This window comes from Letharia lupina (genome assembly GCF_014066315.1).
Source record: "Letharia lupina isolate WasteWater1 chromosome Unknown contig_11, whole genome shotgun sequence".
NCBI lineage: Eukaryota > Fungi > Ascomycota > Lecanoromycetes > Lecanorales > Parmeliaceae > Letharia > Letharia lupina.
In genome coordinates this window covers 613316-626452 of record NW_023502980.1, presented here as the reverse complement: position 1 = coordinate 626452, position 13137 = coordinate 613316, and the positions used below count along the sequence as shown (strand labels likewise).

Sequence of the window (13137 nt, the reverse complement as noted above, 5' to 3'; positions counted from 1 at the left end):
ATCATCCTCTGATTTTCCATGTAGAAGCAAGATATTGAGCAATGCCTTCATCATCAAAGATAGTTGCTTAAGCATGTTGTGAAAAGCTTGAGGGTGGTTGGAACCATGGCTACAAAGATTAGCTTTCCCACAAGAGGCAAATATACCAGCTTGTGACGCCTTCAGCACATCATACCTTCTGGGAAATGCCTTGAAATCTGCGCCTCTGATTTTTATTCAAGTGCCGAACGGGCTTTGTCTACATGTACCCATGACTATTCATTGCTATGACCCTCAGTGTTTCTCTTCCTTCTATATCACCGCTCTTCATTCTCTTCTAGACAAACATAACGCACCGCAATGTCTTCTACATCAACCCCAGGGCCGTTCCCGCCGGATATCAGTCGTGCATCTGAGCTTCTCGTTGTCAGATGGCTGACTCTGTCCATTGCGGTATTGCTCGTGTCTCTGCGTTTCTATATTCGAGGCATCATTCGCAAGAACCTAGGCTGGGATGACTTCACAATTTTGCTAGCCATTGTTAGCTACCTTCAGTTTGGAGTATACCAGTAACCTTTCACTGACAGCTGCGCTTAGGCATGTGCCATTGCTCAGAGCATATTCTCTTGCCTCCAGGTTCAGAGCGGGTTCGGTCGAAACATCCACTATCTCACTCCAGTCCAGATACAACACTTCGGACTATACACCGACATACTTATCATGCTTCTCATTATCGGCACAGGGTTGGTCAGGATTTCAGTGTGTCTGTTCGTCCTCCGTCTCCTGCCTGCCACCAAGATGGCCTATCGCAGGTGGAATTGGGGACTGTTGGCATACTGCGCCATCGTCACACTTGCGGATTTCCTTGCCCAATGTTTTCAATGCGTACCGCTTCCAGGATTGTGGAACAAAAGCGTGAAAGCACGATGCTTCGCGCCAGCTCATATGACCCAGATCACCAAGTTTCAGGGCGGTGTGTAACTTCGAGCCGATTCCACGGTCTCATGGACTCACACAAACGTAGGTTCGGCTGTCATAACGGACATCCTCTGCGTACTGTTGCCCATGTTGGTCCTCCGAAATCTACAGGTCAGTCAACGGGAAAAAATAGCTATCTTCGTTGTCATAGGATTTGGATTCTTGTAAGCCGAAAAGAGTTGCTCGTGAGCCTCTTCCGTCAGACTGATCTCTGACTAGTACCGCCGCAACCGCCATTGCTAGAACTTCACTCGTTGATTTTACAAGCAAGAACCCTACTTGTAAGCAATTGATCCCGCAAATCTTTAACGCAGGTATCTAAGTACAGCTTAGGGGATCTCATTCCCGTTGCCATTTGGTCTTGGTAAATTCTCCCGTCCTCTATTGGACACCCACCCCTTCACCCTTTAATACTCTTTACCCCTTGCGTTTCTTTTCTCATTCCTTCCAACACCACTAATCCACCCCAAAAGCCTCGAACAAAACATCGGCGTAAGCGTCGCCTCCTTGCCAGCCCTGCCCCAACTCCTCAACATCCGCAAACAGCCATATCCATCCCGTTCGTCCGAAGGATTCTGCAACCACCACCACCACAACACCCGCCCCCCTCTCAATGCCTTCGCCATGATCTCAGACAGCGATCGTATCCGCCTCCCCAACGATGTTTCCTCCACTGAAACCAGCAGCCGCGAGGAATTGTCAACTCTAACGCCAAAGATGAGCGATATCGAAAGCTACCGCGACACAAGAGCGAGCCTGATAAGTCTCAGCATGGTCTCCCCGCCCCTCTGGACCGACCGCAAAATCTCCTCAGCCGAAACGGTAGAGATGAGCCGCGTGTCTCCAACCCCGACCTTCGTGGAACGCAAACCCTCATCGAGGGAAAAATTAAGACTCAGCATGGTGGCCCCGTCCTGGGGCCATAAGAAAACATCATCCGCGGACAAGGCATACAGCCCGAACAACAGAAGGCTGAGCATGGTCTCCCCCTTATCCCTGGATCGGCCGCCCTCTCCCTTTTCCGCCGCAAGGGTGCAGCAGCTCGGGAAGTTCGAGGAGACCGGCTTGCGGCACTCACGGGTCGCGACGCCGGAGGAAATGGTGTCGTTGGGGAATCAGGCGGCATGTGGGTACTCGTGCACGATTGAGGGGGGCACACCGAAGGGGACGCCGTAAGTCGTCTCCGAAGCAGTCACCGAAACTTGCGCCGAAGTGAAGGAAGGTGGTCAAATGCAGTGGGGTCACGGCGGTTTTTTTCAACTCAAAACATGTAATCTCAGCCGCTAGCTAGAACCCGCTTTTGTTCAAATCGCTGAAGTTGTAGCGACGCGCCATTTCAGAGTAACATTGTGACACTAGGACTTGGAGATCTAAAGAGGCTCTAGAGTTTCACAGGCCATCATTCTCCACACATGTACCCAGGCTCTCGTTGCAGAAAGATTTGAATATATAGTAAGGCCGATAAGTGTCAGAATCAACTAGTACTAGTACCTCGTCGAACGTCAGAAGTACAGCCACTCGTATGCGACGTAGCTAGCTATAGCCAAACAGCACAGACGCATGAACCTTGCACAACAACTTGCAGCAGCTTCTACATCTCCGAGTGCACGAATCACTACCATCCAAGCCCCTGCTGAATTCAAACAACATGAGGTAACGAGATTGTATAGGTGGAACACGGCCCCTAGCGTAAGTCTTCTAGCGAGCTGGAAACCATTAATTTTCTGGGCATTTGTTTACCCGATGTTCAAAGGAAACAAGGAGAGAAACCTCGAATGGGTATAGCGCTTCGTTGCGTCGTGGTGACGCCGTCACGAAGGTCAATTGCCGGCGAGTTTCCCGGCAGGCAAGTGCGAACACCTTCCGTGGAACCCAGTGAGAACTCACTCAAACTGGTAGTCAGAGTCACACCTTCCCTAGTCCAGTGAACCAATTATGGGTGAAATTATGAGTGGTATTTGCGCGGGAGGAAATGCTATGTATGTGCTCCCGGCTATGGTACATGCCTCCGAATCTTGATGCGAGAAAGCGTTTCTATGGAAATCCAACCCATAAAGCTCGATTGGGGAAGAACGTGTGCATATACAATATCTTTGAAAAGCGATAATGGCTCTGTACACAAAGGGGCTGATCCTGTACAGAAAGATGGGACGCTATTTCGTAGAGTACATAAAGAAAAGCAAAACAATCACGCTGTGCAAACTTTTCACATCCTCCAAGGACGACTGTTGTGCATGTGAAACTCCTATGCCCGAGGGATACTGTCAAAGCGGACTCTCAGGCCTGAGCTGCTCCGCCACGGCGCTTCGGATTGCTGCGAGTCGTCCGCTTCTTTCCTGTTGATGATTTGGAAATTTCACCACCACCCTCAACGATTTTCACCAGCTCGTCGATGCTTCGAGAATCAAAGGTGTTGCTACTCCTTGAACTGATATCACGACCGCTAGCCAAATCCGAATTAGACTGGCCGACTGGAGGCTGCGGGCGGGCTCCCATGGTGGTCACGCGCGGGTTGAAAACCACTCTTCGCATTCGTCGAGCTTGCACGTCCTTTGCATGCTTGGCCATAGACACGGCGTTTTGGGTGAGCTGTTCGAGCCATTTCTCCGATTCTTTGGTATTCGGATCATTGGGGCCGAGTTTGACCAGGAATATACTGTAAGCTTCGCGCATACGGTGAACAGCGCCTTTGTGGTCTTGGTCTAGGACCAAGGCTTGCGCTAGTTGGAAGAGGAGCGTGGCAGTATTGACCGATTGTTTTCCTGACACTTCCTCGCTTATGGCAAGCGATGTTTCAAACCATTGGCGTGACTCTGGGTAGAATTGCAATTGCTGAAGCATGACAGCTGCATTATTGAGTGTGGTGATGGAGTCAGGATGTTTGGAGCCGTAGATGATTTTCCAAAGCTCTAAAGCGTGTCTTACGCATGCTAATGCAACGGTTGTATTGCGGTTACCGTGTTCGAAAAGAGCGAGGTTGAGGTAGCTCAGGATCGTCTCATTTGAATCTATGCCAAGGGTACGTTCTGAGATGATCACCGCTTTGTGGGCCAACTCGATAGCAGCGCTCTTTTCGTCAAGCTGGTAGTAGAGCATCGCCAATTGATGGTATACTCGAGCCACTTCCGGGTGCAAAATGCCATATATCTGTTCATGCAAAGTTAGCGACTCGAGAAGTAGCTCCTGACCAATTTCTTTTTGATTCTGCATCATTGAGATTTTGCCGGCTTCTAAAGCTTCTTCGGCAAGGATGCTCTTTGGGCAGGCATCTTTGATGATCGGTACCATGTTTGCTATGTCTCCCGGGCTGAACGTCGATTCTTGGCTTGGGGTGTCCGAGCCGTTTGTTACTGGAGAGGTGCGACCACCGGTTTTCTTCTTTTTCTTCCCATTGGCGTTGCCATGAGCATGACCGTTCATTCCAGAATGATTCGCGGTCCCATCCACAACTCCATTGGCCTGTGGCTTCGACTGCTCAGTGTTCGTTTGGGTCTCTGAAGTGAAATGGTATTCCCGGGCGGTCAGCTGCAATCCAAGCTTGAGCGCTATGCTTCGCAAAAGTTGAATGTGTCTTAATTCGTGTGTCCAGGCATCATCTAACACGTACTGATACCGAATCTGGACCTGAGTCTTCACTTCTCCTTTCAAACTGTGAGGTGTGACTTTTGCAAATGAATAATCAGCGTCCCTGTAGAATTCTCGGAGATCGTCATCAATCTGTGCTTTCGGTATCTCGTTGAGACCTGTGCCCAAAAAGCAGTTGAGAAGGTGGCATAGGCAATTCGTAGCGAAGGCCATTGGTAGATGGGTCAGGTATCGATTGGCAACGTGCTTGAAAGCCCTTGCGAGCATCTCTTGTACAGTCAGTGCCTTGAGAGCTCGTAGTCGTGCATCCTCATTCTCAGTGAGAGTAGCGAGTTTACCCAGGTAGCGCAAGTTGACCCCCCGCCTATGCATCAATCGACTCAAAGATTGGCCGTCCATTGGAAATCCGACCTCTCCCTCCCTGAGGTCTTGTATCATTTCGGGGATGACTTTCTCGTGAAGGTGTGCGCAAACAGCCCTTACTTCGCGCTCATCCTTCGCCCACTCATCCTTCTCTGCGTCTGTCTGTGGAACCTGTCCGCAGAAGACGTCAGGATTGAGAGTTAGAGAGAAAGCCGAAATGTCTACACGATCTTCTTCTGGACTCTGTTCCGTGGTGTTGTCTTTCGGTTCGGACGACTTGTCCGTTTCAGTCTGGTGTTCGCCGTGCATGTCCTCCACACCGTTCACTTGGCTTTCCTTTGTACCGCTTGTTATTGCAGCTGGCCCATCCGCTTTAGCACTGGTCTTCCGACTCTCCACTTGTTCTTGGACATATTCACTCATTTTAAGTCTCCAGTACGCCTCCACAAGCTCTGGTCGGAGAGTGGTCATACGGTGAGGATAATCCCGCGATTGAGACTCAGTAGTAGGTACCTTGCCATCTTTGCAATGTTCCTCGAGCCAAGTAACATCCAGCGGCGTAAGTCTATACAGGTCGAGGATGTACTTGCGGCCGTCTGTACCAAGCAGGCCTTTCGTTTCAACGCTGCCCTCGAGCACGTGCTTTTTGCCTTCTTTGTCCCAAACAGCATGCTTCTTCACTTTCAAAGCTTTGGAAACTTGAGAGAATGTTGGTACAAATGCCTCGTTCTCAGCGACGACGTCTCGACCTTCCACTCCACCATAGTCAACTTGATGTTCCTCGGGTTCTCGCTGCTTGAAGATACCAGGAACAATGCTCTGCGCGACCAACCGCTTGCCCAGGTAGTCTACAATGATGGTGCCAGGGGTTGCCAAGCCTGCTATATCCAGCTGATTGACGGCTTTCACACCACAGACATCCTTTCCTACAGCTACTCGAGCAGCCTCATCACCGCCTTCTGAGGTAAAAGTACCAACGCCGTCGGCTCCGAATGAATAGAATACATTGTTGTATACAAAGATCTGTGCGTCTTTGCTTTCCGTAGGATTCAGGGGCGCAACTTCCCCACGTGCGACCATCATTGCACCACGAGCAGCCGCCTCATTGAATTCGGCGAATATCTTAAATATCAACCGCTCTCTGAAGACTCGATCCTGGACCGTCTCTCTGGGTAGCTCTCGAGTGGACTGTATTTCCTCATTCCAGTCTCGCAATGTCTCTGTATTCTCAACTCCAGACAGCAGAAAGGTTTCTTGAGTCCTCGTAAGATCTGGTTGATGAGACGAGAGGGATGTTGCTGTAGGAGCCACAAGCCAGGGACTGGAAGGTATGGCATTGGTAAGTTGAAAATTCGCCAATGGATCCCGCTTGTTGTTCGCATCTAATAACGTGTCAAAGGACTTGCTGAACGACTGTGACAAAACGGAGATCAGAGAGAAGAGTGAGTGTGCGGCTGCATTCTTTGGTGGTGGTCTTGGGAAGGGATCGAATCTGCTGTTGGAAGATTTGTTCACGAAGAACCCTGAGATATGGGAAGTGATCTGGTATTGCTCGCCTTCATTCGTGGTGAGCTGTAGATAGAGGAGATGGCCTTGTTGACGGAGAAACGGTGGTGGAGGATTCCAAGCCGAAACACCAAGAGATTTGATTGTTTTCGGGGATTGCTCCTGGTCTGTAGGAACAATTGTACGCATTGAGGGAGGACCGTCGAGGGTGTAGTCTGCAAGAGCATGTGAAGCTCCGGATGGGCCTGCATTCGCTGGTTTGTCCGTGGGAGCAGAGGGTGCGGCAGGATCTTTCCATGGTGATACTGTGTCGTGAAGTGACAGACCAGCTGAAATGCCGTGCAGCGTGTCGACCCGATTCCCGGCGGCCCCAATAAGATCCCGAATCCGTATTAAGTGCATCCGAGCCTCTTTCTCTGTATATGGGTCTTCCACCAGCTTCAATTCTGAGTCGGCAGTAAACCCTTTGACCTCTGATAGCTCAAGATAGTCATTGATCCGTTCGCCTTTATGTTCCAGGTGAAAACATGAGTACTGAAAAGTGCCTGGGGTTTCAACTATGGATTGTCGAAGGTCTTGGACCTGCTCTTGTGTGGAGACCATGATCTGGATCTGGTAGGGTTGATGAGGTAGTTTGATGGTGACTTGGAAGACATCTTTTGCAGACGTTAGCTCTTTCCATCAAACGCCATTCTGGGACGTACTGTCAGCGGTCTGCTCCTCCTTCGCTCCGTCTTGCTTCGAAACAGTGGTCTCTCCATTTGCAAGTGGCGTGGAGGAATCTTCATGGCCGTTTGTTTCTTTACTATTAGTCAAATTGGGATTTTCTAGGTACATAATATCAGTGTAAGACCTGAGACCGGATGGAAGGAGGCGAAGACCCCGATAGCCCACTATCTTTCACGTACCAGATTTTGCATTTGCGTCAGTACCATCCTCGGACATACTAGATTTTTTTTTGAAGGAGTATGGTATATGTACAGGCGCGTATGAAGGTACTTTCGGTGTTGCTATTGAAAAGGAATGTTCAATGGATACAATTAAGGAGAGTTGAGAGGGTAAAGACTCTTAGTGTCATGGACAAACATCAGATAACTTATTAGTAATGTAAGGAAAGAAAAAAAGCAAGAGGGAAATGAGAGACTTTTCCACCGCTCGAAGGAGAGCTCCGTCACCAGCATAAACACCGGGAGCTACGGAGAGCTTTGAGCGTTTGCGCGCAGATCCGGTTCTACCCGCATCCCTGCAAGCATCTTTTTGGGCAGCTCCTGGCTGCCGATATGGACACATCGCAATCTCACTTGCTACTGCCGACGACGACATCGAAGTTCGAGAGTCACTTTACCTTTCTTTCTTTCTTTCCTTGCTTTCCTTTCTATCCTGTCTTCTCAATTTCACAGCCTCTTATGCATTAAGACAAGGTGCCATTTCTATGCAAATCTGATCTCTAAGTACATCTCTTACCTGCGTGGTTCCGCTCCTCAGCATGGCGCGAACCAAAGCATCTCCCTTACGACGAGAGCCTTCAGACTTCGAACAAGGACCTCCAGACACCCCAAAATACGGCTGGAAGCATATGAATACCAAGGCGAATGGCAATGCCTCCCCTGCCGCCGTGAGCAATGGCAAACCTAAGGGGCTCTCTCGTCCCGCGATCCAAGAGGAAGCCGGACTTGCTCAACTCGTCATATGCGTTGCTGGCATCTACGCTTCATTGTAAGAGAGAATGACTTATTTGCCACCATTTCAAAGCCATCTGACTATATTTAGTCTTTCTTGGGCGCTCCTTCAAGAACGCATAACAGCGACCAGCTATGGCCCTTTAACATCCCCCGAACGATTCACCTATTCAGTCTTTCTGAACACCATTCAGTCCACATTTGCAGCACTAGTTGGCTACTTTTACCTCCTTTACTCCGCTCCCAAGTCCGGTTCAATCCCTGCTGTCTTCCCTACTCGCTCAATCCTTTTTCCCCTCGTCCTGGTGGCAGTAACTTCTTCACTGGCCTCCCCTTTCGGATATGCTTCGCTCGCTCACATCGATTATATAACTTTTATCCTTGCCAAATCTTGCAAGCTCCTTCCTGTCATGTTCCTCCACCTCACAATATTCAGGAAATCATACCCCCTCTACAAATATTTTGTCGTGGCCCTGGTGACCGCGGGCGTGGCCGTTTTCACAGTCTACCATCCCTCCTCATCGAGCAAGAAGTCATCTCCACAGAATAACAACTCAGCTTGGGGACTGATGCTGCTAAGCGTCAATCTTCTCTTAGACGGCCTTACAAACAGCACTCAAGACCATATCTTTACCTCGTACCGCCCTTATTCTGGCCCCCAGATGATGGTAGCTCAGAATGTCCTTTCCACCCTCCTCACGACACTTTACTTATGCATTTCGCCTCTAATTCCTCCAACACCCCTATCACCTAAAACGGGCGGCTCTTCCGAATTCTCAGCTGCTCTAGCCTTCATACAACGCAACCCGGCAATCCTATCTGCTATACTCTCCTTCGCTGCTTGCGGCGCTATTGGCCAGATATTCATCTACTACACTCTTAGCCATTTCAGCAGCCTTTTGCTAGTCACGGTGACAGTGACGAGGAAGATGTTGACAATGATGCTGAGTGTGCTTTGGTTTGGACATCGGTTAAGTGGGATGCAGTGGGTGGGCGTGGGGTTAGTGTTTGGGGGTGTGGGGGCAGAAGGCGTGATGCAAAGGAGGGAGAAAGTGGCGAAGGAGAGAGAAAAGCAGGAGAAAGGGCTCTGATTCACGAGCTTTTCACGCCATTGTGCTGCCTACGAGTGTGTCTTGCATGTACAGATAGGTACAAGTTGAAATATAGATCAAATAGACGCATTGGCAATATTCATACCCCTTATTTGTGAGATGTTGAAAACAGGTACGCCAGAAATTCTATCACTACGACCTGCTCCTCGCGTCAAGCACCAAAGTAGAGAGACAGGAGTTGCGGCTGATATGTTTCCTGTCTCAACGGAGATGCTTGAGCTGGAGACATCGAAACTTATGCAGGATTTAGTGCACCTGCGTAAATTGTTGCATAAAATCCCTTCCAGGTACTCATTTCCTCTTCTGCATCAACCAGCTGACACTCTCAGACCGACCTCACACGGGTCACTAAACATCATCGGCCCAGCAAACCACTCTGCGAATGATCTGAGCCAGCAAAACATCGAAGAAGCGCACCGTCCTACCAGTTTATACTCCAAAGAGCCTGATTGCCGAACCAAACGCATCCTTGAATCACCGAACGTCTCTCAGGCACGTCTTGCCCGGAATCCCAAACACGGTACAAAACAGCAAGTCGAGTGCTCAGTGCCAGACCCGTACGTTCAGGAGAGCACCAACGTTTCCGCCTTCCGACCCCGTCATCACTTCTCGGGCCTCAATCGATCACCACACCACCTTACAACCTCAGCATCTTGCCCAAGCCTCACGAAAACCCTTGCATTACCTGCGCCGGTCGAGTCGAGCAACCTTGCGCTCTCCGGCCACAGGCCACCAGGGCGGTGAGCATGGGCCTCGTCTACAATACCTACCTCAACTCCGACAAAATCTTTGGCTGCAAAAACTGCAAGACGCATCTCGCAAGCCACGATGCTATTATTTCACGCGTACGTTCTTCTGGCCCACATTGCCTTCCATTTTCTACGCATACTCTCTTTCTCCGCTTCAACCGTACCCGGGCTTTCCACCATGTCTTCCCTAGCCGCAGTTCGCATCCTTGTAAGCTGGACATGCTGATATTCAATCTTAATCAACAGAATTTCCGTGGCCAACACGGCAAAGCCTACCTCTTCAACGCCGTTGTAAATATCTCTCAATCAGAAGCCACGGAACGGAATATGACCACCGGCCGGCATATTGTACGGGATATAATGTGCCGACAGTGTAAGGAGACGGTGGGGTGGAAGTACGACAAGGCGTACGAGCCGAGTGAGAAGTATAAGGAGGGGAAGTTCATACTGGAGGCAGAGTTGCTGTGTACGGTGTACTAGGCTGTGGGGCATACACAAGAGAGCGGAGAGTGGAGGGCGAGATTGGATTGCGAGAGTTGAGAAAGCATACATCGGGGGCCAGCGAATCAGGCGTTCAATCACGAGCTTACGTTGAGCATGGTGTTTGGAAAGCTCGTGGGGATCATTTCGCATTCGGGTAAGCCATCTCGAAACAAAGTATCGAGACATGAACCCAAACATGCAGATTATCGAATGGCTACCAATGTGTTCAGCAATGGACGACAGAATATTCTTGAATGTTATAGCAGGACCTCATGAAGTAGCAGAGCTTCAGACTGTTTCCTTCTCTGCGGACATACACGCAAGCTCCTCGGCCCAGACCTAGATTGCGGGGTAGAAGAGCTCGGAAAGGCACCAGGTGTGGGGTAGAACGGCTGTCCAAGAAGCCATTACTTCATACTTTAGCAGTGAACTGCCACGCAAATATGGCGAGCCTCATCAGATTCAATTATTGCATCTTTACGTTTTTTGAACCTAAGAATCCCAAGAATCAAGGGAGGAACCGGAAAAGCAATGGCCAAAGACACAATGAAAGCCGTCATCTTCAAGGAACCCCACGTCGTAGCCATAGAAGATCGACCTATTCCTAAGATCAAAGAACCGACAGATGTTATTGTGAGAGTGATATATACAGCTTTGTGCGGCAGGTAAGTAGAGGAAGTATTTTGACCTGTACAAGGCGGATCTAACGTCAACGCTTCAGTGAGCTCCATGTCTTCAGAGTCTGTACCGCCCTGTTGTCCTGCTCCAACGAGGAAACTTATAGTAACAGGGCCATCAAACCAGCCCAACGGGCTTTATCATGGGCCATGAGTTCACTGGTACTGTTGAGGAGACCGGATCCGACGTGAAGAATTTTAAGAAGGGCGATCAGATAGTCTCGCCTTTCACCGTCTCCTGCGGGGAATGCTTTTATTGCAAGCAAGGACACTCTTCAAGATGTGCCAAGGGTGCCCTCTTCGGTACAGCCGGTCTTGATGGAGCTCAAGCCGAATATGTGAGAGTGCCGCTAGCGGACAGTACTGCTATGAAGGCTCCAGAAGGCATTGCAGATAATGCGTTGGTTCTAATGGCAGACATATTTCCTACTGGATTCTTTGCAGCCCACAATGCCTTCAAAGACTTGACGAAGGAGCAAATTTCTGAGGCAACTGTAGTGCTGGTTGGCTGCGGACCTGTCGGCCTCTGTGCTCTCATCAACGCCGAGAATTACAAGCCAAAGCATCTGCTTGCAGTGGACTCGATACAGTCGAGATTGGATTTGGCCGAGTCTTTGGGTGCGGAGCCGTGGAATTTCCAGACTGATCGAGAAGGACTCGACAAACGAGTAAAGGACTTGACAGACGGTCGAGGTGCCGATGTAGTCATGGGTATATCTCTTGCCTTGATTTGAGCGTGGAGCCGGGCTAGGAGCTGATTTGTTTGAACAGAGGTCGTTGGCATGAGTCATGCTTTGATGATGGGATTTGAGTTGCTAAGACCCTGGGGCATTATTTCCAGCGTTGGCGTGCATAATGCGGAGGTAAGCCCGAAGGATCATTTGCCTCCACCCATGCACTGTACTGACGCGTTGCAGATCCCCTGGTACTGGGACAACCTGCTTGCTTATCTCGATGATAGGAGTCAGCGCTGACGATTTGACAGGTCTGGCAACCAAGCATATGGCAAGAATCTGCGTATTCAAATGGGCCGATGCCCCGTGCGATCGATATTCCCTCAAGCTCTGGATATGCTAAAGCAGAAGCAACATCTTTTGGGGTCAGATATTATTATTGAAGCTCAACGACCGAGTAGCGCCCACTGACCATGATCCAGGTTTATGTCTGACAAGATCATGCCCATGTCCGAGGCTGTAGAAGGTTACGATCTTTTTGACAAGATGAAAGTACAGAAAGGTATGTCGCCCATAATCAAAGTCACGATCTCTGACTGGGCTTACAAGACCTAGTGGTTTTCGAAGCACAGAAGTGACACGAGCTCCATTGTTGCACGAGAGACGGAAAGTTTTGTACAAGCATGACTTCGATGTATTTGTAACGAAGTTGACATCGAGTACTACCCAATAAGACTGACTCGAAATGGCCTCTCTTCATCGAGTGGCTCTTTTCATGTGCATGCAAGCCTCATATCATAAGATGGTTGAATAATTTCATGCCTGCCCAGTGAAGTGTGTCGAACAAGTCCCATCCTATTTGCTTGAGGCATGTTAAAGGTCAAATCATCAACGTAGCGACGCATTGTAGAGCAAATGCCCTTGAGGAACGGTAAGTCTCGAATGCAGCTGCCAAAAAATGTGACTGGCGACAGGGATTGTGCATGAAAAATAATGGTTGTTTGGCGGGGGAAAAATAGCGTCCTTGCCCAAAAAAAATTCTGAGCGTACGAACATCTCTCCCACGACAGCTTCATGTTTCCTCAGACTGTTGTCATATCCTCTTTCCTTAGCTGCCCGGTCTAGTTATTCTCGAGTCCGCAGTCTGATACCCACCTCGTCCTACGGAACCCTCTTCCATCTCTCTCTGTAGGTATTTCATCATCAACGATTGTTTGCTTCCCTGCAACAGCTGGCGATAAAGACCCTAACAGCACAAGTACGGTTGCTGACCTATATGCACGCAGTCCACCCGTTGTGACTGCTCACTCAAGATCACTTCAATTTCAGTCACCCTCGAGCTCGAGCGAAAG

General features: G+C 49.6%; 5 protein-coding genes across 5 annotated transcripts; 4 read left to right on the top strand and 1 right to left on the bottom strand.

Moving 5' to 3' along the window:
- Window positions 1-777: 777 nt before the first annotated feature.
- On the top strand, window positions 778-2133 carry HO133_000749 (uncharacterized protein; the record flags this gene model as incomplete). Its single annotated transcript, XM_037291686.1, has 5 exons — window positions 778-952; window positions 1004-1121; window positions 1177-1238; window positions 1291-1321; window positions 1431-2133. The coding sequence occupies 5 exons, from the start codon at window positions 778-780 to the stop codon at window positions 2131-2133; spliced, it is 1089 nt and encodes a 362-aa protein (XP_037152048.1).
- A 1101-nt stretch (window positions 2134-3234) lies between these two features.
- Window positions 3235-7356, bottom strand: HO133_000748 (uncharacterized protein; the record flags this gene model as incomplete). Its single annotated transcript, XM_037291685.1, has 3 exons — window positions 3235-7067; window positions 7116-7238; window positions 7320-7356. 3 exons carry the CDS (start codon window positions 7354-7356, stop codon window positions 3235-3237), a joined length of 3993 nt encoding a protein of 1330 aa, XP_037152047.1.
- Window positions 7357-7897: 541 nt separating this feature from the next.
- HO133_000747 (uncharacterized protein) lies at window positions 7898-9181 on the top strand (the record flags this gene model as incomplete). The annotated part of the gene is made up of 2 exons (XM_037291684.1): window positions 7898-8127; window positions 8182-9181. 2 exons carry the CDS (start codon window positions 7898-7900, stop codon window positions 9179-9181), a joined length of 1230 nt encoding a protein of 409 aa, XP_037152046.1.
- A 767-nt stretch (window positions 9182-9948) lies between these two features.
- Window positions 9949-10431, top strand: HO133_000746 (uncharacterized protein; the record flags this gene model as incomplete). Its single annotated transcript, XM_037291683.1, has 2 exons — window positions 9949-10047; window positions 10198-10431. The coding sequence occupies 2 exons, from the start codon at window positions 9949-9951 to the stop codon at window positions 10429-10431; spliced, it is 333 nt and encodes a 110-aa protein (XP_037152045.1).
- Window positions 10432-10965: 534 nt separating this feature from the next.
- HO133_000745 (uncharacterized protein) lies at window positions 10966-12423 on the top strand (the record flags this gene model as incomplete). The annotated part of the gene is made up of 7 exons (XM_037291682.1): window positions 10966-11067; window positions 11225-11822; window positions 11883-11974; window positions 12029-12036; window positions 12097-12210; window positions 12268-12347; window positions 12395-12423. 7 exons carry the CDS (start codon window positions 10966-10968, stop codon window positions 12421-12423), a joined length of 1023 nt encoding a protein of 340 aa, XP_037152044.1.
- Between the last annotated feature and the right edge of the window lie 714 nt (window positions 12424-13137).